Genomic DNA, 24,622 nt, shown 5'->3' with positions numbered 1-24,622 from the left:
TGTTGAACTTCACAAGAGAGGAACCGTCACATCCAGGACTTATATCAGTAAACCAGCTGAGGAAACACTGACAATATGTCTGTATCAAATAGCACGGGTTTGTGGGGTTCGAACCCATCATCGTCTCAGTCGTGACTCAAACCCGGAATAGTTCGGGTACATTAAAGTTCGAACCCGCCACCTCTAAGTGGTGACTCAAATAACACCATAAACTGTAACTTGATCGCTATAACAATATCACGCATAAAAATAGAAAACACAATAAATTTACTGGGAGAAACTTGTCAAAAACCTTGGTCGCTAAACTATCTTTTAAGAATCGACTGAGCTTGGCAGATTTCCAGATTGTTCCTTGAATCTCAAGGCTAATGATAGTGAGAATTTAGCTTTCAACAAGTTTTGATAATGTCAAATTCCTCTGTCGACACTTTTCGAATATAAACGCAGTTTTATTGTCAAATCCATCTCTTGGTTGTCAGACTAATAGTGAATCGCGTGGAGTCGCCGGCAGCAAGGTTACCTCATATCCATCACTAGCTTGACACGTCATCTTTTACATGCATTTTCCATTTCTGGTCTACTCGGCTCTAGACCTACCCCGTTCTGTTTTACCTGATGGGTTAAATTTATCAATCTTAAATCTATGCATTATCAAAGTTATTCATAGCTACTTAATGTAACAATGGTTTCACGGGAAAGCAACAAATTCTGTTATCAATAAACTTTGAATGTCAGGAGTCACGAGTTAATGCCAACATTTTGAAAGAACAAATCTAACAAAAATTCAATGAAAATTCTGTCATTCTCAATTCAATTATTACACTAATTACATTGCTGAAGATGACAATAGGGATATAATAGGAATGTTGAATTAACTGCTAGTTTAAGATGACTATTAGGATGAAGTCAAAACGTTGAATAAATCATTAGCTTAAGGAAATGATGTTTCGGACTCTTTTCATTTCAAGTGTAGGATTTTATATCGTTTTAACAGCAGCACGGACTCAGAGTGTTGTTTCATCACTGGTAATAACGCCGGTCGCCATGTTCTGTCAGGTCTAATCGATGGCGTTAGAACGCAGTATAACTGCATAATGAAACTGGTCCCCGTAGAGAACTTATCTCAGGTTATGATTCTGAACAATTCATACCGAGTTAGATATGTTACACATCTCTCACACACAATAATAAACTTAGTTTCGATGTATCATTCCTCGTCATTAGATTATGGAAATAATTCTCAGAATTGCTGTTTCATGGTCGTGTCGTGTTTAGAGACCGTCGGTTCTATTTTTACGTGTTGTGAATTTATTATCTTTTTTCTTTCGATTCACGGAATACATCATGAAACCAAACATTTATACGAATCGCGGACCGGATGAGGAAATCGGCATCCGAGAACCTAACAATCGAAGACCCGCTAGGTGGCGCTAGTGTGAACGCGAGATCGATCCGCTAGGTGGTGCTACTGTGAACTCAGTGTTCTTCAAATTTCTATTTCCAATTTCTCATTTTCAATCGGCCATCCGCTAGGTGGCACTAGTGCAAATTCAGTGTTTTGAGATTAAGCGGGAAAATGCTACTGAGGTTAACGCGGATCCGCTAGGTGGTGCTAGTGTGAAGGCGGGATTTCTTTTCATATTTAAATACAAATTTGAAAGTTTTGAAATGTCATAAGTCAAGTGAATCGAATTTGAACTAGAAAAGTTGGTGGCGTCAGGTGGTGGGGAAACTGACTGATGGTAAAACATGTAGTGGTTCATGAGATTGTCTTGCCAGTGGCCAACAACCCGTTCCTTGATAATCAACATCACAAACCAGTGTATGAGCAGCATACCTCATCATGTGATCGCGGAGAGTTTGATTAAAGATCACTTAGTCTCTCAGCAGGTTCCCTCAGCAGGCCTCTCCTTCCTAATCTCTCTTCACTATAATAAATAATCGCGTGACGCCTCAATCTTCAAATTGAAAAGGTTTTTTTTTCTAATTCGAACTGCGTGCAATCAATTTGATTAAACGTCAACGTTACAAAAAAAAGACTATTTCTGAATTTACAACTTTCAGGTTATTTGCGTACAGTTGAAACAACAAATCTATCAACGTCGAAATCACGCCTTCTGTCAGACGTAATTAAACACACTTATCAATAATATAATCTGTTTAGGGGTTGGGGGATGATTATTGTGAGAGGATTCTCAAAACCATTTTCAGAAGACCATGTATTAAACTACAAAAAATTATCAATACGCATTGACTTTTCTGAGGAGGATAGTGCACAACCACCTTATTTATATTTATCACCTTTTAGAACCTTCAGTTTTTCCCCATTTCAAAACATAGAAAAATGAGAAAAACAATAAATATTTTCAAGGCCATTTCCTTATATGTGACAAGCAGAAATCAATTTAGTGAATTCCGTAAAAATGTCAACCGAAATTCCACAAAACAAAGGTTTCTTTTATGTTCTAATACATGATACTCTCCGGAATCCAGTTTCATAGTTCTGAGTCAAATTTGAATAAAAACATCGGAAATAAACAGATTTTAGCTTAGAGTTAACTGTAACTAGGAAATATATGGAACTGGATCCTGAATGTGTCATCTTGTGAAATACATTAAACATCGTAAAAATAATTAAAAAAAGAGAATAATATTTACTTACTTCTGAAAATTTTGTGTGAACAAAGTTTTAACTCCTTATATGGAACAATAGCATGAATGTGATATCAGTGAATTCTATCCAAACGGCCATGATCACCACCATCATACTGGCAGCTGATCCATCTCAACACCACTCACTGACTGGTGTGCGGCGAGAATGAGGAGATACATTCCAAGAAATAAATTCAATGCATCGCTTCACAGGGAATAAAACTCCTTCTTATCACGCGATATTAATTACAATATAGAGTTCTATTAACCGAAGATAAGGCACAATTTGAAGAGATGATAAGAGATTGGAGTAATAAGAGATATTCACTTTTACGAACCGACTGTCCTTGAATTGTCCACAACAGCTCTTGCACAGTCAAGGGTCGGATATAAGACAAGTCTAAGGTCATTTTGGTCTTTAGTCAATCTAACTTCTTAAGGCCAGTCTTGAAACACAAGACTATACCATTTGAACTTTAATTTGCAAAATTGTATGGAAAAAAGATTACATTGATAACGTATGATTCAATTCAACGGAAACAATTCGTTAAGAATTCTTCCACATCGGCCGGTTAGCTCAGCTGGTTAGAGCGTCGTGCTAATAACGCGAATGTCATGGGTTCGAGCCCCATACTGGCCATCACATATTTTTAGGAAAATCATTTTCAACCGATCGCGTCATTGATATTCTAGATTTTTTTTTAAACAACTTTGTTCCTCGTTAGTCGATGTCCATCATGCGTTTCTTCTTGTAATCATCGTGATCTAAAAACTCTTCGTAATATTTGTATATAAACTAAAACGTACATTCCAACACGAAACTAATGATAATTACTTAATTACAAAATGACTGGCGATGAATTAATATTGATCTAAAAAGTTCATGAACCTATGTTGCGTTATCTACTTGAAGCATCAATGGATGATTCTAGCGTGTGTTATCTTTAATGCGAGGACAATCTAGTGAATTATTGTTGACATTCGGCTGTCACCACTTGATGACGATCAGGTTTTTGTAATCGTAATAAATTGATTAAAACCACTAGAAAATTGCGACCGGTGTTTTTTTGTGGTTTCTCTGTTATATAAACACATTTGGATTATTAGTTATAACCGACGCCGCGGCAATAAAACAAATTCCATTTCTATGAAAAAGATACAATTTCTAGCGAAACAAAACAAAATACAAACTAGCAATTTAGAACAATGAGGCACTTCAGTCGTCTCTTTAATTGATTATAGGTGGCGTTGTTCCTGTAGTCATAGAAACTGTAATTGATGAAGTTAGTCGGACACTTTTCGAATGCAACAATTCATGAATTGTTTGCTGTTGAATGGAGGCTGTGTGATTTTATTTACTGTATAAATCTGTATAATGACTGTTGCCTGCGCATTCTCTCCCAGTGCGGCTAGTGCTAAAACATAATCGAAATTGCGAGAAAAAATCAGTTGAATAGTTTATTTTTTCTATCAGAATCAGTTGGACTTTAGTCAATGGGAAATAGCAACACGACTCCGGTAAGTTCTGAATGGTTCTCTCGTCGTATACCTTCATTCTGGCATAATCAGTTCATTTAAATGATCCGCCTTTTAAAAATTGGTTTGTTAATGTATAGCCAAAAATTCCACAATCTATGATTATGGAAATAAAGTCGGAAATTTTTCCTTGGGTTAAGAGTTTATTCAAAGTTTCTACTATTTCCTGTCGTTTTCAGGAATTCTCTTTTCAGACCATTTTCCATTCTATTTGCGGGATTTATGCATTATCATCACAACACGGACTCACTGTGTTTCATCAATGGTTATTTGTTTTCTAATTTACTCATTTTCTAATAAACGCTAGGTTTCTCCGGATGAATGTTGAAATTGCTTCAACTGTTTTTATTTTTCAAAACTAATTTTCTGTATTGTCTATATTTGCGAATAAAGTACGCGTCGTTTAAATGTCGCCGTTACTCAAAGCGAAGACGTGGATTCGAACCTCGAATCTGTCGGTTGAGAGCTTGAGGAATGAAGAATCTCGAAAGAGTTATCATGGAGATTCGAACCTTAAAATACCGACATTTCAATCCCAATTTTAAAAAAGAACCAAAAACTTAATTTTACCTTGCTGTATAGAATAACGCTTTCCTTATTATAATGAGTAACACCTATTTGCATCAGAGCTTTTAAACCACATTTCCAGCAAATCATGTTTGATGTTGAATTAGAAAATGTATAATTGTTTTAGTTCCTGTAATTTACCCAGTTATTGTTGATCACTATAAATATTTATATTCCACGTGTAGATCATAAAGTGAACAATAATTCTGAATTCAATTAATTCCATCTCGATTCATTTAATGCTATTATTCAATTCGTAAAGTCAATATTTTAATACTGGGGAACGCGGTTGCAATTCTCACTGGGATGTGTCTGATGTATCCCTGGAGTAACCTATTAATCTTAATCAAAGTGTTATACCGAGAATTATCGGCAGCTCTAGCCCACCCACGAGTGTAGTCCCAGTCCTTATATCAGGCCCGTGTCAAGCTTTGTTGAGTCACAGTTCTGTTTCAACAAAAGAGCACTTTTTCACCATGAAAATGGCACTTTTTGCTACGAATTTTTTGGCAGTTACTTTTTGAAGGGCACTTTCCCACTAAGATTCGAGCCTCCCTTATACGAGTCTTTCTAATTAACACTTCAAGGTTGAAATCCTCAATAAAGACGCTATGATCGATAAAGCTGAAGGTGGTAAGACTGTTAGTGGAGTGATAAGAGACTGGGCCAGTAATACTAACTGTCACGGTGTTGGAAATATCGAAAGAACAACGTCTTGGTTCAGAAAAATTATCTGGTTAGCTTTAACACTAGCAGCAGTCAGTAAGCATATTCCCGTTAATTTTACTTCCGTGAAATATGTTCCCTCTATTAGTAAAGTAACTACTCTAGAGGAGTCAGTATTGTGTACCCATTAATTTCATTTCCGTAAAAATATAACGAGATCTTTATATCGTAAAATCGATTAACGAAAAGTTGTAAAAGGAAACTCGCTGCGAGTAGGGTTCGAACCTACGCGGGAAGATCCCATTGGATTTCGAGTCCAACGCCTTAACCTCTCGGCCATCGCAGCTTGACATGCTATGATATTATCATAGTGATTTCGTCATAAAGTAACCATAGATTATATCACGTTTTATTTAATAGAAGGCGTCTATAACGATAAGGCAACGAATTTGATTTGTTTGAGTTTGATTTAAGGTTATTTGGTGATAACTTTAGCGTCATTCGTGAAAACCTACAAAACGCACCCAGTCAAAACTGATGTATCTTACGAGTATCAAACCGAATTGAGATTTCCAGCTGTGACTATATGTAACGTAAATCCTATCAGGTAAATACAATCCTCAGCAGCACGACAGTAGCCTTCTGTCGTACATCCTTAAGTGGTCTTAAATCTTAAATGTGGTGTTAAGCTTTTAGATTGACTATAGAACTAAAATGTTCTTGGGTTGATCTTAAATCTACGCCATGACTTGCAACTGAACCCAGAGTCTTGCAAAACCTAATAACCGATAATTGATAGGAGTTTAATTTTGATTTTAATGAACAGATTATCAAAGATCAAATCGCTGTCGAAAGAAAACTATTTTGATACTGAACTCACGGAGATTTTGGAAGAAGACGAAACAGGTTCAACTAATCTTCAAGACGTTGCTTCAAAAATCTGGAACAAAATCAAAGATGAATACGACGATGATGATGAAGAGGATGATGAACAAACCACAGCAACAACTGCATCTTGGAGCCACCCTCAAACTACAGCTCCGATCAATACTGAATCTGGGAGCCACCCTCAAACTACAGCTCCGATCAGTACTGTATCTGGGAGCCACCCCCAAACTACAGCTGCGATCAATACTGAATCATGGAGCGATCCACAAACTGCAGCTCCGAATGTAACTGATTATGAGGAGCCAGATATACCCGGAATTGATGATCTGGTAACTGTAATTGATGATCATAGTAGATCATTCTGATATCTGGTCTACAAGATCAAACGTTTTTTTATTTTGTATCGTGCCCGTGTAATGTATTTACAGGGTGATTTATTCAGACGTAAAAGGAATGCTGTACCACCATCAGTACCACCGGCATCACCATCACTACCACCAGTGTCACCATCAACTAGTCTAAATCAAACTACAACTTCTAAAACGAAACTTCCAGTATGTTCCATACACTGCTTTAATACCGAGCTTATTTTTGCATTTACGAGACCCCGAACAAAGTGTGTGAATTGTTATCATTTCAGCCGTCAGATCTAGGGGAAAATGTTGGATCATTCACTGACGGTTTGGCGAAGATTCCGATGTGGAAGAGAAAAGAAAGTGGACATCAATTGAAGAATATGTTGAAGAGTTGTTTTTATGCAGGGGAAAAGTGTACGACTGCGTATGTATTAGATACCAGTTCCAGCAGGGCCCGGTTTCATAGACTGGTATTATCTTTAACCCGGGCCCAGTGGGTCATGCTGTACCCAGTTCTACAGCAGGGCCCGGTTTCATAGACTGGTATTATCTTTAACCCGGGCCCAGTGGGTCATACTGTACCCAGTTCTACAGCAGGGCCCGGTTTCATAGACTGGTATTATCTTTAACCCGGGCCCAGTGGGTCATACTGTACCCAGTTCTACAGTCATTCGTTTTATCTAATCTCTTATTTCCCTCTTTTAGTAATTTTACAGAATTTAACACCAATCGTTTCGGAAATTGCTACGTTTTTAACTCAGGTTGGAACAATGCCAAAGCTTGGAAATCATTCAGGACTGGTCCTGATTTCGGTGAGTGACCATTACCATCGTCCGAACATGATACTGAAAAATTCGCGATGCTCGATCTCGGATCTCCGGTCTCAAAGGCGATTGACTGACCCGTTCGATCACGGGTCGTGGAGATTACTCTGCCTTCAAAACTCAGTCACCCGTGGCGCAGTGTGAAGTAGATAATGACTGATGACAAATGTATGATTATTTTACATCCGTCTGTTTTAGGTTTACAGTTACAGTTAGATATAGAACCGTTTGAATATATTCCGGATATCACAGATATCGCAGGAGTTCGCGTTTCAATAAACGAGCCAGGTTATATGCCTTTTCCTGAGGATTATGGATATTACGCAGCTCCTGGAGCACTCACTTCTATCAGCGTTAAACGGGTTCGTTCTGTTTTGGATATAGGCCTATGAAAATTTTATTTGGAATTCGGTAATATGCGTAGCTCTAGAATTCTAAAGAATGATAAGCCTTTGAACAGAGCAAATATATCTTAGCCTATATTGCAGGGCCCATTCTGCTGCTGATAGATAATTGTCTATTTCAGGTTGAAGTAATTCGGTTACCGGATCCACATCCCGATAAATGCGTTCAACCAAACGGTCTGATAAATCAACACAAGAAGTCTGTTTATTCCGAGGTTTATGGGGTTGATTACACTGTTTCTGTAAGTTAATAGTCGTCTCACCGCCGAGTCAAACATCAATCGATATTAAACCTCGGTTCTTTTCAAATCTTATTTCAGAGTTGTCATAAGACGTGTTTCCAGAGGCATGTGTTTAGTATCTGTGAATGTTTTTCGAAAGAGATTCCATTCGGGCTGAATTTGACTGCCTTTTCTGATCTGGTCAGTAATGGTGATAATGAAACCAGTCAGAATCAATCGAGACCGTGTTCCAGACAAGATGCGTGTTTGGACGAACTGTTGTATGACTGGTCCCTGGGGCTTTTACCATGTGACTGTCAAATGGACTGTCTGTAAGTTCAATGGCGAATATCAACTTCTATGGTCAAGCTATGAAAATTCTATTCATGGTGGAAATTTGTTTTTTCTAAATGTAGAAATGTGGATTTTTCTGCGACTATTTCGTCAGCTCAATGGCCAAACGACATGTACAAGGTAATCTCAGAAATATCAATCTGTAAACTCGAGATCAATTCGTTGACGTATGAACTTTTTCCATTTTTTACAGCGCAAATTTGGTTCTTCGTTAGAAAGCAAGTGAGTCTGATTTGCATAATCGATTATTTACTTCCACTAGGTGGTGACACCGTCGAACACTATATATCCGGTATATATTTATAGGAAAAACACAGTACGTTTGGATGTTTATTATCAGGAAATCAACTTTCAAAAGATTCAGCAGCTTCCATCCTATGATGTACGGTATCTCTTATTGATTATCCTCTAAATTATTGATTCCTACCTCCACTCATAGATGTCGCTATTTCTGTTTCCAGGGTAACAGACTGATGGCTGATATCGGCGGTACAATAGGACTGTGGCTCGGACTTTCTTTACTGGCGGTTTTTGAACTAATCGAGTTGATTTTTCAGATATTTTTAGTCCTGCTGCAAAAGTTGCGACCATTCGTTAAAATATCGGTGAAATAAAGAATGGTTTTCTGTTCTGAATTTGATGTTTTTACGATTCTTAACAATTCGACTCTCAATCTATTGATGTAATGTGTCTAAATTGGATATAAATAAAGAATTCATTATAAATAAGATTTTCCAGCAATGTTATTTCCTTTATTGTATATGTAAAAGAAAGTTTGTTCCGTATTGTGTCACACGTCAGCTAAACTGTGTATGACGTCAGATAGTGACGTCAGCTATATTGTGTCACACGTCAACTGAATTGTGTATGACGTCAGCTGTTATTGTGTTAAACGTCAGCTAAATTGTGTAAGATGTTGTAAGACGGAGGTTTCGCAGTCAATCGCGTGGGTAAAACGCGTACAGAAAATTCTATTATAAATTGAAGCCATCAATACATTGAAAACCTTAGAAAAAATAAATCATATTTTATAAAAACATAGAAGTTTATTTAATTCATTTCTCCAACAGAAGTTTCTTGTTCGTAATAAATGCTTTGTTCATATACAGATTGATTTTGAACCGATCGACGAAATATGTTTCAGGTAAAGTTGATAGATAATGATATAGTATTCGTTAGTGTTTACGACATACAACGGCAAAGTTTAGATATTTGAAATCGTCGAAAATTTTACACGTTTAAGTTATTCTTAAGATTCTTAAGAAAATACAAAAAAAAGAATTCGTATTCATTGAAAGAAGGTATGTACAATGTGAATAATTTAAGGTAATGCAATGACATTGATTCAAGAAGTGTAACTCATAGACGCTACAGTTAACAGATGCAGTAATAGTAAATTAGGTCTTTTTTTCTTATTTTATTTAATTGTGATTAAGGAGAGGGATAAAACAGTTTCATGGGTCAAAACTATGAGCTGTTTCGATATATTCAACCGAGGCTAGAAAAAGATTCAAGTTTTTTAATTGTATCGAGAAGACGAAGTCCAACAAATAAACGAAGTTTACGACGAAGAAACTTCTTTCAGAAATTTCTTACAATTAATTTTAAGAATTTGTTCTCTTAATTTCAGAGGATTTTTTCATCTTCTGCACAAAACAATGACGAGTATTAAAACAGCGATAAATAGACAAACAGATAGAGCGATAAACGACCACAGAACGACCCGACTAACCGGAGGATCTGCGTGACTCCTAGACGCTGCTGCCACCTCGTGTTCTAATAAAGGCACTAAATAATTCCAAAAATTGACTTTGTGCGGTCTTATGTGTTTCCTCATTCTAGAATGACTTCCTCTCAAGTCGAGATAGTTCGTATGATCGATTCGAAATGGTTTCCATTTTAGATTCGTATTTGAACCTTCCACATCAGGTGTCGGATTTCTGCAAATAGAAACCTATTTTGAAAAAAAGTTTTGATTATAAACAACCCAGTAATAAATAATGGCGAGACAATCAAAAAAGTCTGAATCCAAAAAGAAGTTAATGACAAAAAATCATCGCTGCGAGTAGGGTTCGAACCTACGCGGGAAGATCCCATTGGATTTCGAGTCCAACGCCTTAACCTCTCGGCCATCGCAGCTGCGTACTCGTCGAGCGCTTACAATCAATTATATTGTGTCGCGATAATAAAACCGGTTATGAATAGCGGGGAGTTTAAAAGTATATTACCCGTATTTAGCGAAATTTGTCCATAATGTCATCGCTAATTCGCTAACGATTAAATCTTCTTTAGTGAATTCCTCATCAATCCAAGTGTGGTATATTCTACGTTTAGAGAAAGGCGCTCCGAACAGATAATTCAAATCGCTCTCGTGATATGTGTAATTATAGCGCCAATAGTTCCCGTCTGATTTACACCGTTCTCTCAATTCATTCGCGGTTTGAATCTTTTGTACGTGATGAAATATATAGAAGAATACTTCGCTTCCAGTTTCAGTCAATTCTTTAGAAAGTTGAACACTCGGAGCCAACATTGCTAGATCTGTCATTAGCTGAAAATAGTTCAAATAGAAAAAGTCAAACTGGGAAAGAAAAAAGAGTGTGAAATACTTTTATTCGAACTACCGTGTTCGGTGGCAGTCGAAACGTTGAATAAACCATGAACTAGACCAATGTAATTGGTTGATTTTGAATTAAGTATCGAATTTTGATCGATTGCTTCAAGTTACATCATCGACAAGTTGTTACTTGATTGGTTTGAACAAATGGTGTGGTATATGATAATTAAGGAGAGAATTCCACAATGATAATAAAAAGTCCGAAAATGAAACTTCGAGATAGTAGTTTATTTCAACGTTTCGACTATATCCTAATAGTCATCTTTTCAGGAATAATGTCTCGAAGTTTCATTTTCGGACTTTTTATTATCATTGTGGGATTCTCTCCTCATCGCGTCAACACGGATATAGTGTTCTACCAATCGTGAATATGATAATTGACCTGCACATAGTTATCTCTATTGATAAAAGGATCGTCTATATTGCTCCAATCCGTGTATTCAAACATTATCTGTTCACGAATATAGCTTGAAAATCCAAATCTTTCTTTGAAGATTTTCCGGAGTATTTTCAAAAACAGGTCACGCGACAATCCTTTACACAGATCGACTACAAGAAAAGAAAAAATAGAATTTAGCAGAAAGGCCTGAGACGGCTCGAGTACTTTGAGTCCAGGTTCACTGTCTCAACTTTTAGACCACTGAGACCAGTTTAGACCATCTTATTTCTGTTTACCACAACCTACGTAAGACAAGTCTTGATTAAAAAGGGGCTGCAGTGAAATCTTTAAAACTGTGCCCCCTGATTAAAATGCAGCCTGCATGATTTATTCCAGCTGATATCGCCGTGATACTTACTGTGGTCGTATCCCATTTCGGAGAAGAATCCTCCCATATTGCGGACCCATTCGTGTTTTACAGTTCCGATAATGATCGGCAGGCGGCGATACTGGTTCGTTCTGATCAGATCTAACGGAAATCCGGTTAAAATGTTATTATCAACGTACGGTTTTAGATTGACGCCGGTCGGAGAAATTCGCGGGTAGGTGTTGTGCTGAAAAAGTAGAAAATATCATTTCTAATACCAGAATGAACTTCAACGTTGTCTATTGATCACATACATATATCTATTGATAAAATCAATAATCAATATCGTTAATCAATATCGAAGCGTATTTTCATAGACCTATACCCGTTTAATACGTATGTTTATTATAACACTCTTAACGCTTTTGATATATCGATAAATTAACACATTTTCCCCAAACACCTGACGCTGGACATATTCACGTCACGGTCAATTTTCGTGTCATTAAAATGGCTATTTCAGTCACTGCAGTCAACAGCTGCGATGGCCGAGTGGTTAAGGCGTTGGACTTGAAATCCAATGGGATCTTCCCGCGTAGGTTCGAACCCTACTCGCAGCGTTGCATGGGTCTATTTTGCTCTGGTCTTCGTTTTTTTTTCTTTTTCAATTATATCTAACTGGTTAAAATAGGTTTAATGGAGTCTTTATCCAGGACCCCCAGGGTCAGCTTTTTATGTATCAAATTTATTCATTTATTTCTTTTTTTAGTGACATGTACATTGTAATCATGAATCATAAATAGAGTTTAAACGATTAGTACCCAGAGCTGATTGAGACATTCAACTCACTTTGATTGACATAATGAGATAGAATAGATCATAAATAGAGAATAAACAACTTTATTACTATGTTATTACATCAAGAGAACTTAATAATAACTAAATCATCCTTTTACCATTTTTCAAGATTAACTGAAGGCAGGATACAAATAACACAATAACAGGTATTCGGGTATTCATTATTCAGTATATCTATGATTAGCATGTTGAAATCAACTGAATGATTTTATAAAAACGTTCAGCGTTAATTTATTCTATAATATTTATGTTTTTCTTCGAATTATTTATGAATTGTCCTCTTTTTTCTTAAATCGTATTTCCTAATGATGTTCTTTAATTCTCTTTATTTGTTCTCTGTTTCATTTGTCGCTTCCTACTTTTTCTAACAATTTGATTCGGTAAAAATAAAACGAACAAAAAGCTCTGGTCCGAGATTTTTCTAATATCAGATACGTACTGTGTGATGCACGAATTCAGGCCAAGGAATTTTGCGTAGACAGTTGACACTGTCAGATATGGAGGCTCGAGTACAATTCACTGTTCCTGTTACATTATCCATAAACAGCTTAAAATCAACATCAGGAGCGTGAATACCAAAATATGAGTTCGGAGGTCCACTCATTATTATAACACGGTGAAACAATCCTAAAAAATCGATATGCAAATTTATGTAGAAGAGCTAATGAATATTCATTCGTCTACAACACGTGGGTTCGAACCCGGGTCTTACCTTTAGTTTTAGCGGATAGTAAATGTATTCCTACACTAACCCCGCCACAACTGTTTCCTATTAGCGTTACACTAGTCGGATCTCCGCGAAACTTTGAGATATATTTTTGTACCCATTGCATCACGAATATCTGATCTAGTAAACCGTATTGTCCTGGTAATCTTTCATCTCCTGTAGTCAGGAATCCTGCAACATACATTATCATTTTATCTGCTCATCTGACTCTGATGATTTAGTCTTTACACTCCTCAATCATATTCAATTCATTCATGATTTATAATCCCCCAAGATGCAGATGGAAATACAAAATGAAGTAAAACGAAACGCTGGACAACTGGTGATATTAGATGATAACTGATATAACCTAAAAGGTCCTAAAGTCCACACATTGTAGGATACAACGATAATTGAATTCTAAATTAATTTCAAATTCGTTTAAAGAATTAAATTACATGTTCCAACTATTTTAGTATGAAATTCTATCAGCACAAATTCTATAAGACTAGCAGCAGCAGCAGCAGCAACAGCAGCAGCAGCAGCAGCAGCAGCAGCAGCAGCAGCATCAGCAGCAGCAGCAGCAGCAGCAGCAGCAGCAGCAGCAGCAGCAGCAGCAGCAGCAGCAGCAGCAGCAGCAGCAGCAGTAACATCAGTTATTAGTGTTAGTATAATATTCCAGCCGTGTATACAAACCTAGAACTCCGAGTCTGTAGTTAAACGTGACCAAAACGACTCCGAATTGAGGTAAAACATGACCGTCAAATTCAGCACCGGAATCAAATAAAAACGATCCACCGTGAACGTACAGTATCACCGGGTATTTAGCGTTCGGGTGACTTCTCTGAAACAGTACATGTCACGATTCCATAATCAGATTCAACAGTACAATTTATTCAGTTGTCTTTGAATGAGGATTCTACCTCGCATTAGATAAAATCATGATATAATTTCAGAAATTCGCATTTTAAAATCGATTTAATATTTCAACATGTTTCATAAAGGTTTTTCGATACTGCTTGCTCGACGCTGGGAGGCGGGGTTGCGGAGGAGTGGTACACCTGTAGTGAGGTAGAGGGGTTATTGGGAGTATGTAGGGAGGTAGTGAGGGTAAGACATGGAGGCAGGGAGGTATAATGACACGTAGTAAGGGAGGTTATACCTCGTATGGAGTATATATATTCAGATATAAACAATCCTCGTTTCTGTCGTCTGATAGTGAATCATTTTCTCTTCCTGGGTAAGATAAAGACGGACATCGATATCCGTAATGTGAAGCATTCCAGATTCCTGGTGCCCAACTCGATTTTGGAACCGGATTCTGAAAAATAGATTCATCATAAATATTTATATATTTTTCATCTTGAATTTCCAATATTCGAAATTTATTCCGATATTTTTGTATCGTTTTATATGTTCCGATATTTACCATAAATCGCAGCTCATTGAGAGGCGGCTCGGCGTATGGAACTCCTTGGAATACATCTATAGTCTGGGTTAATTTATCTGAAAATACAAGTTCCTTAGTTGTACACAGTTGATTTCATCATGAACTATGAAACGAAACAAATCAGATTTTATATCTTTACAACACGAACATAAAGTGTTTCATCAATGAGGACAACATCAGTATTCCTGCGGAGGACTATTAGGATATAGTTGAAACGTCTAAACAGAAATATTTCGGACTCTTTTTATTCTTAGTGCGCAGGGATGTTCAACTCATAACTCACACCTGTTGAACTAAAGCTTCAGTTATTCTAAGCCAGATGTAAATAAACAATAAAAAATTCTATTTCAGAAGTCAATACAATCATAAGAAATGATTTATTACTTAATCCATAGTTGCGAGTTTTGCGGATTCCGCGAATAGTCCCAGGTTTTATCGTGACGTCAATGTATTCATCCGCCGCTACCAGTACTACCAGCGCCACCATCGGCAGAATTGCGACAACAGTCATCATCATCCACTGTGTAAATAAACACGATTGTCATTTTTACCTGTATTTGTTTATCGATTCATACGCACAAAATGTATTCGTAGAGTAGCCGTGTTGTAACCAGGTTTAAAATAAGTAACAAGACGAGTAGTCTTGTATAGGTTAACTATTTATTTGTCGAACAAGTTTTCGCTTCTAATGAATCTCGCAGCTTCATCAAGTGAATGAGTGTAGTCAATAGAAAAACAACAGAATTTGTAGGTAGACTGACACTAATTACGGAGAACTGAGTGAGAGGGTAATTACAAATAAATTATGAGTGACATAATAATTAATAACTAAGAGAGTGAGTAGATAATTGATTTAAAAAAATGTAGAAAGATAAAGATACATCACGACAGTAGATTAGACAAGGGGCGGAGAAGCGATGATTTCAATTCCATCAACCTGTCGACCCGGCCCCCTTCAGGTATACTTGGCCTTACAGCCCGACCCCTCGAGATGCCGCCCCCTTCAGGTATACTTGGCCTTACAGCCCGACCCCTCGAAATGCCGCCCCCTTCAGGTATACTTGGCCTTACAGTCCGACCCCTCGAGATGCCGCCCCCTTCAGGTATACTTGGCCTTACAGCCCGACCCCTCGAAATGCCGCCCCCTTCAGGTATACTTGGCCTTACAGCCCGACCCCTCGAGATGCCGCCCCCTTCAGGTATACTTGGCCTTACAGCCCGACCCCTCGAAATGCCGCCCCCTTCAGGTATACTTGGCCTTACAGCCCGACCCCTCGAAATACTCTCGAGAATGAGCTGCATTAATTTGTAGGAAAACACTCGTTAGAACTGGGTCAGGAAATCGTATCAGTAGAACATGTTGTAAATCTCGTATTGACCGGAAAACAGTAGACAAGTGAAAACTATGAGGTTTTTAGTCGTGTCTGTGACAGGGAGAGGGAGAGAGAGGTTAAGGGTATGATTAATTCTAGTGGTCAGTATTAGAGTGATTTGTAAATATATTCGTATTAACGATTATTGACTCGTGTTACAGATGAGATCAGTATTGATTGAGAGTAGATTTAGACTTAGGCGACGCAACGGGACCAACAGGGGGTGAGCCGCTGCTGCCGCTGCTGCTGCTGCTGGTGATTTATATATAATACTCTTCACTGAAATATCGCGCTTAATCTCAATAATTATCTGATATATCATCAAATAATCTGAGATTATCAATCTGTCAATAAGTGCGTGCTATTTTTAACCGATGATTTATTCAAACTCTAATAAACCGACGCCGCTCTTCTCAAAGTCTATTTTTGCCTTTCGTTATTGAATAAGTATTCGATGAAAAAAAAATGACGCATTCCAGAGTACAGTTTAAAACACACGTACAGGCACAGTAAGTTCGGTATAAACGGGGTCCGTTGTACGTGTAGGCGAAATTACGTGAATATTTCTACTTGACTTTGAAATTTCAATGAAAGTCTCTTGAACCGAATCAACCCCGAATATCGTATAACACGCAACACTCAGAGCCACCAGGTACTGCATTAACACCATTATCAACTTTCAATTATATCTTCATACTTTGTTTGCAGTTTTTCATGCAAGGTATATTTCTTGATTTCTGACGTTTCCATCTAAAAGTTAATTTTTGCATGATATTTTATGTTGTGACTCTAGTCAACTACAGTCAACATGTGATAATCGATTTAATTCCTTCATGCATTCTAAATCTCTTAATTATATCAATTAAGGAGTTTATGAGTTTCATGAAACTGGGTCCAGGACCTGGTTATACTTTGTTCAGTTGATTTTGGAACAAAACATCGAACATGAACAGTTATAAGTCAAATCTTTAGCAAAAGCTGTGGAAACTGGTCCTGCAGAATTATTATTTATCCGCTCTATCTAAAACTTGCTTCTATTGAATCATGTGAAATAATTTTCTTACCTGCAGAATTATCTGTTTTCTATTCGTCGCCGATAAGAATTTCAAACATCCGGTCGGATTATCGTAGAAAGCAATCCATAAATCCAGGACATATCGCGGATTATCGATATCAATCTTATTCACGGATTAACATTTATTTTCAATGCGATATTTTCAGTTTGAAAACGACCTCGAACTGCAGCCTCTGGCACGCGACTATTGAATCGTTCGTCTGCATACGCGCGCCACGCGTCAAGTGTAAAAAAATGTTAATCTGTCAAAAAGAAAATATTTCTCTGACAGCGCAGAAAATTCCTCATTAAAATTCCTCACTTTCCGTTGTCAAATGTCGTATAAATACGGAAGAGTGCTTAAAGTGTGTTCTTCGCGTGACCGACGGTGACACCTCCTCGCTCTTTCAGATTACTCTCGCCACTCTCCCTCTCTCTCTCTCTCTCACTCCCTCTTACTACTGCTACGGGTTTTTATCGAACCATCTCTTTTTAAGCCGCCATCAGGAAGAAAAAAACAAAGATAATCCGAATCCAAGTATAATACCGGACATGGTGCCTGGTATCGAAGCTCTCTGATATATCAGTAATATAACACAGTGCTCAATATAAATACTATGTCAACAGACTGTGTGTAATATGATTGAGGTCTTCGACGCAACTCTATTCGTGTCTTCAAACTCTATCAGAAATAACTTGATCAAATAGTATCTAATGGTGTATAGTGTTAACCAATAAAACACAAGTACTCTCTCCCCCTCCCCACCCCCCTCTCACTAGTTCCCCCCCTCCCCCGAGTTTTACACCTTCTAACAAACACAATAAAAATTAATCAGGAAATTTCGTGTATTATTCGCAGTCACGATTAATAAATATTTTTATGATCAGGAATATTTGCTTTGAGTCGTAAACCTACAAGAATCTCTCAATGTATTCAAATGAATTTATTAAGAATTCCTGGTTTTATTTCACACGGCTGAATGCGGGCGGTGTCAGTGGTTTATTGGTCCTCTCAACTCGACCACGGGTCACTCGCACAGGAACGAGAAAACAAATCAAGTAAAATAAACACGTTTTCAAACAATAGTTTTATTGTAATAAACAGAATTCATTCGGACGTCTGAAATTTTTCAATTTATATGTTCTCACAGCTGTACCGGGTTGTTTAGATTAGTTATAGAACCAAAATGAGCGTAAATTGATCTTTAAGATGTTATGCTGTTTCTCTTGATTGGTGATGAAGAACATCATGGAATTTTCAAACATAAGCAGAATCCTGGAGATAATCCCTGTGGGTTGAGTTTACAGGTGGTTATGATATACAATACAGATATATGGGTTGATATAACTAATTTTCGATATAAATACAGTACAATTACAATAGCATTACCTAACTGACTGATTGCAATCAGATATCGGTGAAGGCCATAAGAAACTAGCGTAATAAATACCACCTGGATCCAGTTTAACGAAAATGTTAGTCAAAACTTTTGATAGATTGCTATAAGCAACTTCATGTGTTCAATGAAATGGTCTTTGACTGGTCTTTACTTAGCAATGAGTCGCTGCGGGTCGAGCTATTTACATGTTTAGCTAATTGATATATTTCTTCAACAAATGAATCAAAAGTGAGCAAAATCGCCATCGGGTACATAGCCTTGGTTAGTAGCGCCGTCTGACGGCCGTTTTTGCAGTTGTATATCGTTAGATTTTGCTGGTATCGGATCACGTGACCTCTGGCGATCGATGGCGTATTTTCCGGTTCTGTATTCCGGTTCAGCCGGTCCCCAATCTGGAGTCGGACTCACCATGATTTTCAATGTCTGAAAAAATACAACGATCATCAATTTGAATACAAAGGTAATTCTATTTTGATAAGTTTTTTTTATAGTTAGTACCCCATATTGATTTAATGTATAGGGCGTTTCCGACCCCCCTGATGGCATTCCCTGCATGATAGCTGCATTTTAATGAACTGATAACTTCATTGGCTTCATGGTACGGAATGTTCAACCAAAAGGGCCGAAACCCGTTATCGCTGCTTTGCGGCTATTTTGATTATATTTGTTTCGTCTGAAAATTACCTTTTTGCAGCCGAAATGTTTACACGTCTCGATTCCCATCATTAGCGGTATAAACACAATTGATGCAAACACCATAGTGATACCCAACATCTGAGCCCAGCATGGGTATAGGTAACTACCCAAACTTAACGGTGTCGCTTTTATTGCAGAAAACACCAGTATAAACTGAAATCACGAATAAAGTATTTTTTTTGCTGCTGGATAAAAAAGATGGATGCCTCCATAAAACTCCCTATGACATCACGAGTTGGTGGCGCGTATTTTCATGCACGCACTTACCTGTCTGTACTTTATTGATTTATGAATGTTTATATTGTAAAATTATTTTGTATTTTATTGTATTGCACTGTCATAAGGTGTTTTATGAGGCCAGGACTTTTTCGATACTGACGACAATAATAGCTGGAGTCAAAAACTGCCAGGTGATTCTCCAGTAAATATTCGGTGTGAATCCAATCATCATTTTGATATCTGCGGCAAATTTCTTATAACCTGAAATGTATGAGTTTTTATTTTATGATTTATATGTCTGGATTCGAACCCAGGACGATACGTGTTTCTCGTACCGTAAATCCATGATATGACGATTACTTCAACGAGCGCAATAACCATTAATGAGTATCCACCACTGTATGAGTCGATCAAATTGAATATGTACATTCCACCCTGAAATACATAAACATTCCACCCTGAAATACATAAACATTCCACCCTGAATTACATAAACATTCCACCCTGAAATACATTCCACCCTGAAATACATAAACATTCCACCCTGAAATACATAAACATTCCACCCTGAATTACATAAACATTCCACCCTGAAATACATTCCACCCTGAAATACATAAACATTCCACCCTGAAATACATTCCACCCTGAAATACATAAACATTCCACCCTGAAATACATAAACATTCCACCCTGAAATACATAAACATTCCACCCTGAAATACATTCCACCCTGAAATACATAAACATTCCACCCTGAAATACATAAACATTCCACCCTGAATTACATAAACATTCCACCCTGAAATACATTACACCCTGAAATACATTCTACATTACACCCTGAAATACATTCTACATTACACCCTGAAATACATTCCACATTCCACCCTGAAATACATTCTACATTACACCCTGAAATACATTACACATTACACCCTGAAATACATTCCACCCTGAAATACATTCCACATCACCCCGGAAAACATTCCATACTTATAGTTGTAAACGTACGTCCATAACGCATGGGAGCCCGAGGAGGAACAACAGGACACAGAGAAAACCAGTAAATAGCATCTTATATTTCCTTAATACGAGAAACTCATCAGAGATGGCGCTGATAACAGTCTCCATCATAGCAAACTATAAAACACAACACAAACACATTTCATCGGTTAATTGAACAATTAAAGTTTAGAATATTGATTGATGGAATACCTGACTATCCAAACCGAGCGTAAACAACATCAGAAAAAACAGAACTGACCAAAGTGGAGCAATTGGCATCTGAGCGATGCCTTCAGGATACGCGACAAACGCTAATCCGGGTCCTAAACAACAAACATACACATTTATACGAACCATGAACAGTTAATTTATGCAAACCAATGCAAATTTATGCAAATTAGAAATATTGAATCGATAATTGTGATATATACTATTTACCACTTTTAGCGACTTGCGCAACAGGAACAGCCATCTTTTCAGACATGAAACCCATTACAGAAAATATAACAAACCCGGCAAATACACTGGTCATACAATTAATTATTGATACTAACAATGCATCCCTACAATATACAATATAAGATATACAATACATAATATACGACATACAATATACAATATAAGGCATACAATCTACAATATAGGATAGACAATGTATACGTGTTTGTTATGAGTATCAGTCAATACCTGTAACAGTTATTTTTGAATTTGTTGTAACTGGACATGACTTCTAAACCTCCGAACCCGACACCTAGTGAATAGAATATCTGAGTAGCTGCATCAGCCCAAACCTATACGTAATAAACAAGGAGATCCATTAAAAATCCATGATGTTTTGCGAATAAATTTAATTCAGTGTATTTACAAGATTGGCTTGATTTTGGAATGAAAGATACCTTTGAATCTTTGAGTTTGTTAAAATCGGGAGTCACGTAAAACATTATTCCTTTTTTAGCGCCGGGTAAAGTGACTCCTCTCACCAACAGTATTACCAATACAATGTACGGAAATGTAGCAGTGAAATATACAACCTACAGAATAAAATACAATTTATTCTAGGAATTTCAAGATCTATTCAAGATCTATTTCAAGATTTTCTTATGAATCCGAAGTTAACTGTGTAAATGGGTCTGAAGTTTTACCTTTCCCGAGGATTTGACTCCTTTAATGAGGCAGAGGAATATTACAACCCATGCACCTAACAAACACAATGCCAGTTTCCAGCGGATAATCCCCATATTCTCTAATCCATCCGTTAATCCTAATACGTGTCGCCTAAAGAAAGAGACTATTTTAGCCCAAACGCGGTCACGTAACATTGACGAAGATAGTGCATTCAAATTCTAAGGAATCAGTTCCACAAATTTTAGTAAAATTTGATTCTAGAATTAAGAATAATTCATTCTCAATGTAACATTGATGAAACTGTAGACAGTGTTTCAATGTAACCCCTGAAGAGACAAAGAATTTAAACTTACTCCCAATACTGCTCGCTGGGAGATTGAGACCCGATCGCGTTTGTACAGTTAACTGTTATATTCGCCGTTATGTTACAATACGGCTCTGAAATAAAAATATCTAGTGTTTTCAAAATCGTCAATTGAATTTAACATTTTGAATCAAGTCCACTCAAAGGAGGTCGGAACAAAATATTATATTCGCTGCGAGTAGGGTTCGAACCTACGCGGGAAGATCCCATTGGATTTCAAGTCCAACGCCTTAACCACTCGGCCATCGCAGCTGGGTGATGGTTCATGTTTGGGCAAGGTCGTTGGATTTGAGCGGAAATCGACGTGGTGACAACATATGGGGCCCATGTCTCTCTCCATTTCTTTTTTCGGTATCTAGATGCCACCATTAAGTAATTACTCCCAAGGGGGGCAAAAAGTTTATTCGTTTTATGGTTGGGTTTAATTCTACACAGCGTTTTAAAAATATAGCCACTCTACTACAACTTTAGAGGAAGATTTGAGACCACAGACATCACGACTGTGAATCTGGGTCCAGACGAAGAGTGATTCAGATTACTATTCTTTGCTACATACTTCCCGCTTCCTTACAGGCCGGTGTATTCCAGGGATTCTGACAATCCATCCACGGTAATTTAGACGTTAACGAAGCCACGAAATAGAAGATTGTCCAAGCTATAATAACATTGTAGTAAATACCGACTAATCCACTTACGACAACCATCGCCCAACCTATCCCTGCAGAAACAAATTCATTGTCATACTCAGAATGAAAAAACAAGTTTCAATAATGAATTCAATTTCTAATCTAAGATTTGTGAATAGTGAATTTTTCGATGCCCTTCCAACTAAAAAGCTTCTATCATTTAACAATACCAATTCGACGTATATTGATAAATCTTCCAAGTAAATTTGACTCAGCATCTCTGCATCTAAATCATGCTTCACTACAAAAATCGGTGAAAATTTGAAATGATTATATGTAGATTGATGAAGTACCTTTAAAGAGTGGAGCTAATTTCCACACTGTTATCGGACCCTCAGATGCGAACTGACCCAAAGCCAGTTCTAGGAAAAACAGTGGAATACCAGTAAAAGCTAACATGATCACGTACGGGATCAAAAACGCACCTAAACAGAAATATTATCAATATTAATTTATCATCATCATCATCATTTTATAAATGATGTTTTTTTTAATAAATATTCATTGAATTCACCGCCGCCATTTCTGTACGCTAAAAATGGAAACCTCCAAACATTCCCTAAACCGACCGCGTAACCAATCGTTGACAGAAGAAAGTCCAACTTTCCAGTCCAGTTCCCGCGTTTTACTTCCTTTTTACTGCCGTCCGGTTTATCGGACACAGACGACCCAGACTCCACCTGGTGGAATATAACATTTGAAGAAATTACAGAATTGATTTGAAAATACTCGCGGACGAAATTCACAGGAAGTACAATCATTATAAAAATGTTTGCGGACAATTTTACGGAAAGAGCTTCTAATGTTTCCAGTGGTGCAAGAAAAGAATTCACGATTAATGAATATTAAATCGGCATTTAGTTATATAGATATTTGATTCGGTGTAGATCGTGATAAAATGTGTAATAGCCGCGGGACATTGAATACGTGAATATACACTACATACTACAATACACTGTCCGCTTTCAGTAAATAGAAATGAGTCAAAAACTTCTAAAACCACTTGAAATAAACCTTCTTAATAGTAATTTATTTTCATCTCAAAAAAGGTTTTATATCTTTTTACAGTTTCCAGGTGGTCCAAAAAGATAAATTGGAAACGTAACGGAGACAAATTTCCAAAAAGTTGTGCCTCAAAACTGTAAAACGGCTTCTTGAACTCATCTTAATAACGATAACGAAATAAAAGTGTCTTTAAGCTGAGAATGTGATTTAACTAATCAAACAATGCAAATCTATACAGAAAATCCGGTTGATTGCATGCAGACTAATGATTTAGATAGACCTATACTTTATACGTATCACACGATTATCACAATTCTCGGAAAGTTTGCCAAATATAATAAAAACACATTTACATCTGAAAAATTGTAAAAGAAGACGAAATTCGTGGGTGCCATGTTGATTTCCATAGGCTGTGATTTCTGTAATCTAAATGAAGAAAACCGACATAATACTGAGACAGATTGTAGAAAAAGTCCACTTTTCACTCACTCGCCTATGGAAACCATCGTAAATGATTTAGATAGCTGATATAATGATCATGTAAAATCTCAAACCTTTTCCATATCTGCCTTGTTGTTTAATTCCACCGTGGCGCTGGAAAGGACGAGGGATTCAAGACGTCGTTATCCTCGAGTTACTGCGCAAACTTTACTGTGAATATAATGAAATGAATACAAGAACCCGCGGTATGTCATAGAATTGTAATAAGATACCTAAATCTACACATCTAACACAACCGCTTAATATTAAACCATTTTCTGTAGATTTTTTGTGCTGTCAATTGTCAATCATGAATCATCTATTTTTAATCGAAGGAAATAATAGTTTACGGCTTTATAGAAAGGCT

General features: G+C 37.2%; 3 protein-coding genes and 5 non-coding genes across 8 annotated transcripts; 3 read left to right on the top strand and 5 right to left on the bottom strand.

Annotated features, from left to right (window-relative positions):
- Positions 1-3,218: 3,218 nt before the first annotated feature.
- Trnai-aau (transfer RNA isoleucine (anticodon AAU)) lies at positions 3,219-3,292 on the top strand. The gene has a single exon. It is a non-coding gene; the product is annotated as a tRNA-Ile (tRNA).
- Positions 3,293-5,366: 2,074 nt separating this feature from the next.
- LOC141905272 (epithelial sodium channel subunit beta-like) lies at positions 5,367-9,082 on the top strand. The gene is made up of 12 exons (XM_074794098.1): positions 5,367-5,517; positions 5,896-6,028; positions 6,248-6,638; positions 6,738-6,863; positions 6,950-7,079; positions 7,688-7,851; positions 8,016-8,135; positions 8,214-8,446; positions 8,531-8,610; positions 8,688-8,730; positions 8,775-8,850; positions 8,930-9,082. Exons 1-12 carry the CDS (start codon positions 5,367-5,369, stop codon positions 9,080-9,082), a joined length of 1,800 nt encoding a protein of 599 aa, XP_074650199.1.
- On the bottom strand, positions 5,686-5,767 carry Trnas-cga (transfer RNA serine (anticodon CGA)). Its single transcript has one exon. It is a non-coding gene; the product is annotated as a tRNA-Ser (tRNA).
- Positions 9,083-10,525: 1,443 nt separating the features above from the next.
- Positions 10,526-10,607, bottom strand: Trnas-cga (transfer RNA serine (anticodon CGA)). Its single transcript has one exon. It is a non-coding gene; the product is annotated as a tRNA-Ser (tRNA).
- An 85-nt stretch (positions 10,608-10,692) lies between these two features.
- On the bottom strand, positions 10,693-15,390 carry LOC141905271 (neuroligin-4, X-linked-like). Its single transcript, XM_074794097.1, has 9 exons — positions 15,312-15,390; positions 14,825-14,901; positions 14,558-14,716; positions 14,092-14,239; positions 13,402-13,587; positions 13,129-13,316; positions 11,883-12,078; positions 11,468-11,634; positions 10,693-11,019 (listed from the first exon to the last, which is right to left on the bottom strand). Exons 1-9 carry the CDS (start codon positions 15,388-15,390, stop codon positions 10,693-10,695), a joined length of 1,527 nt encoding a protein of 508 aa, XP_074650198.1.
- On the top strand, positions 12,370-12,451 carry Trnas-uga (transfer RNA serine (anticodon UGA)). Its single transcript has one exon. It is a non-coding gene; the product is annotated as a tRNA-Ser (tRNA).
- Positions 15,391-18,894: 3,504 nt separating the features above from the next.
- LOC141905270 (sodium-dependent proline transporter-like) lies at positions 18,895-23,184 on the bottom strand. Its single transcript, XM_074794095.1, has 13 exons — positions 23,064-23,184; positions 22,641-22,802; positions 22,074-22,125; positions 21,738-21,870; positions 21,492-21,626; positions 21,283-21,386; positions 21,034-21,158; positions 20,806-20,918; positions 20,602-20,730; positions 19,923-20,022; positions 19,748-19,848; positions 19,357-19,521; positions 18,895-19,095 (listed from the first exon to the last, which is right to left on the bottom strand). The coding sequence occupies exons 1-13, from the start codon at positions 23,167-23,169 to the stop codon at positions 18,895-18,897; spliced, it is 1,626 nt and encodes a 541-aa protein (XP_074650196.1). The 5' UTR covers positions 23,170-23,184.
- Positions 22,255-22,336, bottom strand: Trnas-uga (transfer RNA serine (anticodon UGA)). The gene has a single exon. It is a non-coding gene; the product is annotated as a tRNA-Ser (tRNA).
- Positions 23,185-24,622: the final 1,438 nt, after the last annotated feature.

Source organism: Tubulanus polymorphus, chromosome 5 (assembly GCF_964204645.1).
Source record: "Tubulanus polymorphus chromosome 5, tnTubPoly1.2, whole genome shotgun sequence".
Classification (NCBI taxonomy): Eukaryota; Metazoa; Nemertea; class Palaeonemertea; order Tubulaniformes; family Tubulanidae; genus Tubulanus; species Tubulanus polymorphus.
This window is presented reverse-complemented; position numbering and strand designations above follow the sequence as displayed.

What these genes read in the sequence shown, in the direction of transcription:
- LOC141905272 (XM_074794098.1), top strand. Translation starts at nt 5,367, where the DNA reads ATGATCGATAAAGCTGAAGGTGGTAAGACTGTTAGTGGAGTGATAAGA. An exon ending in GGGTTGATTACACTGTTTCT is followed by an intron (nt 8,136 to 8,213) that starts GTAAGTTAATAG and finishes ATCTTATTTCAG; the next exon opens with AGTTGTCATAAGACGTGTTT. An exon ending in AATCTCAGAAATATCAATCT is followed by an intron (nt 8,611 to 8,687) that starts GTAAACTCGAGA and finishes TTCGTTAGAAAG; the next exon opens with CAAGTGAGTCTGATTTGCAT.
- LOC141905271 (XM_074794097.1), bottom strand. Translation starts at nt 15,390, where the DNA reads ATGACAATCGTGTTTATTTACACAGTGGATGATGATGACTGTTGTCGC. An exon ending in ATATATATACTCCATACGAG is followed by an intron (nt 14,240 to 14,557) that starts GTATAACCTCCC and finishes GTACTGTTTCAG; the next exon opens with AGAAGTCACCCGAACGCTAA. An exon ending in CTACAGACTCGGAGTTCTAG is followed by an intron (nt 13,588 to 14,091) that starts GTTTGTATACAC and finishes TGTATGTTGCAG; the next exon opens with GATTCCTGACTACAGGAGAT.
- LOC141905270 (XM_074794095.1), bottom strand. Translation starts at nt 23,169, where the DNA reads ATGTTAGCTTTTACTGGTATTCCACTGTTTTTCCTAGAACTGGCTTTG. An exon ending in ATTAGCTCCACTCTTTAAAG is followed by an intron (nt 22,803 to 23,063) that starts GTACTTCATCAA and finishes TTGTTTCTGCAG; the next exon opens with GGATAGGTTGGGCGATGGTT. An exon ending in CCCAGCGAGCAGTATTGGGA is followed by an intron (nt 21,871 to 22,073) that starts GTAAGTTTAAAT and finishes CTCTTTCTTTAG; the next exon opens with GCGACACGTATTAGGATTAA.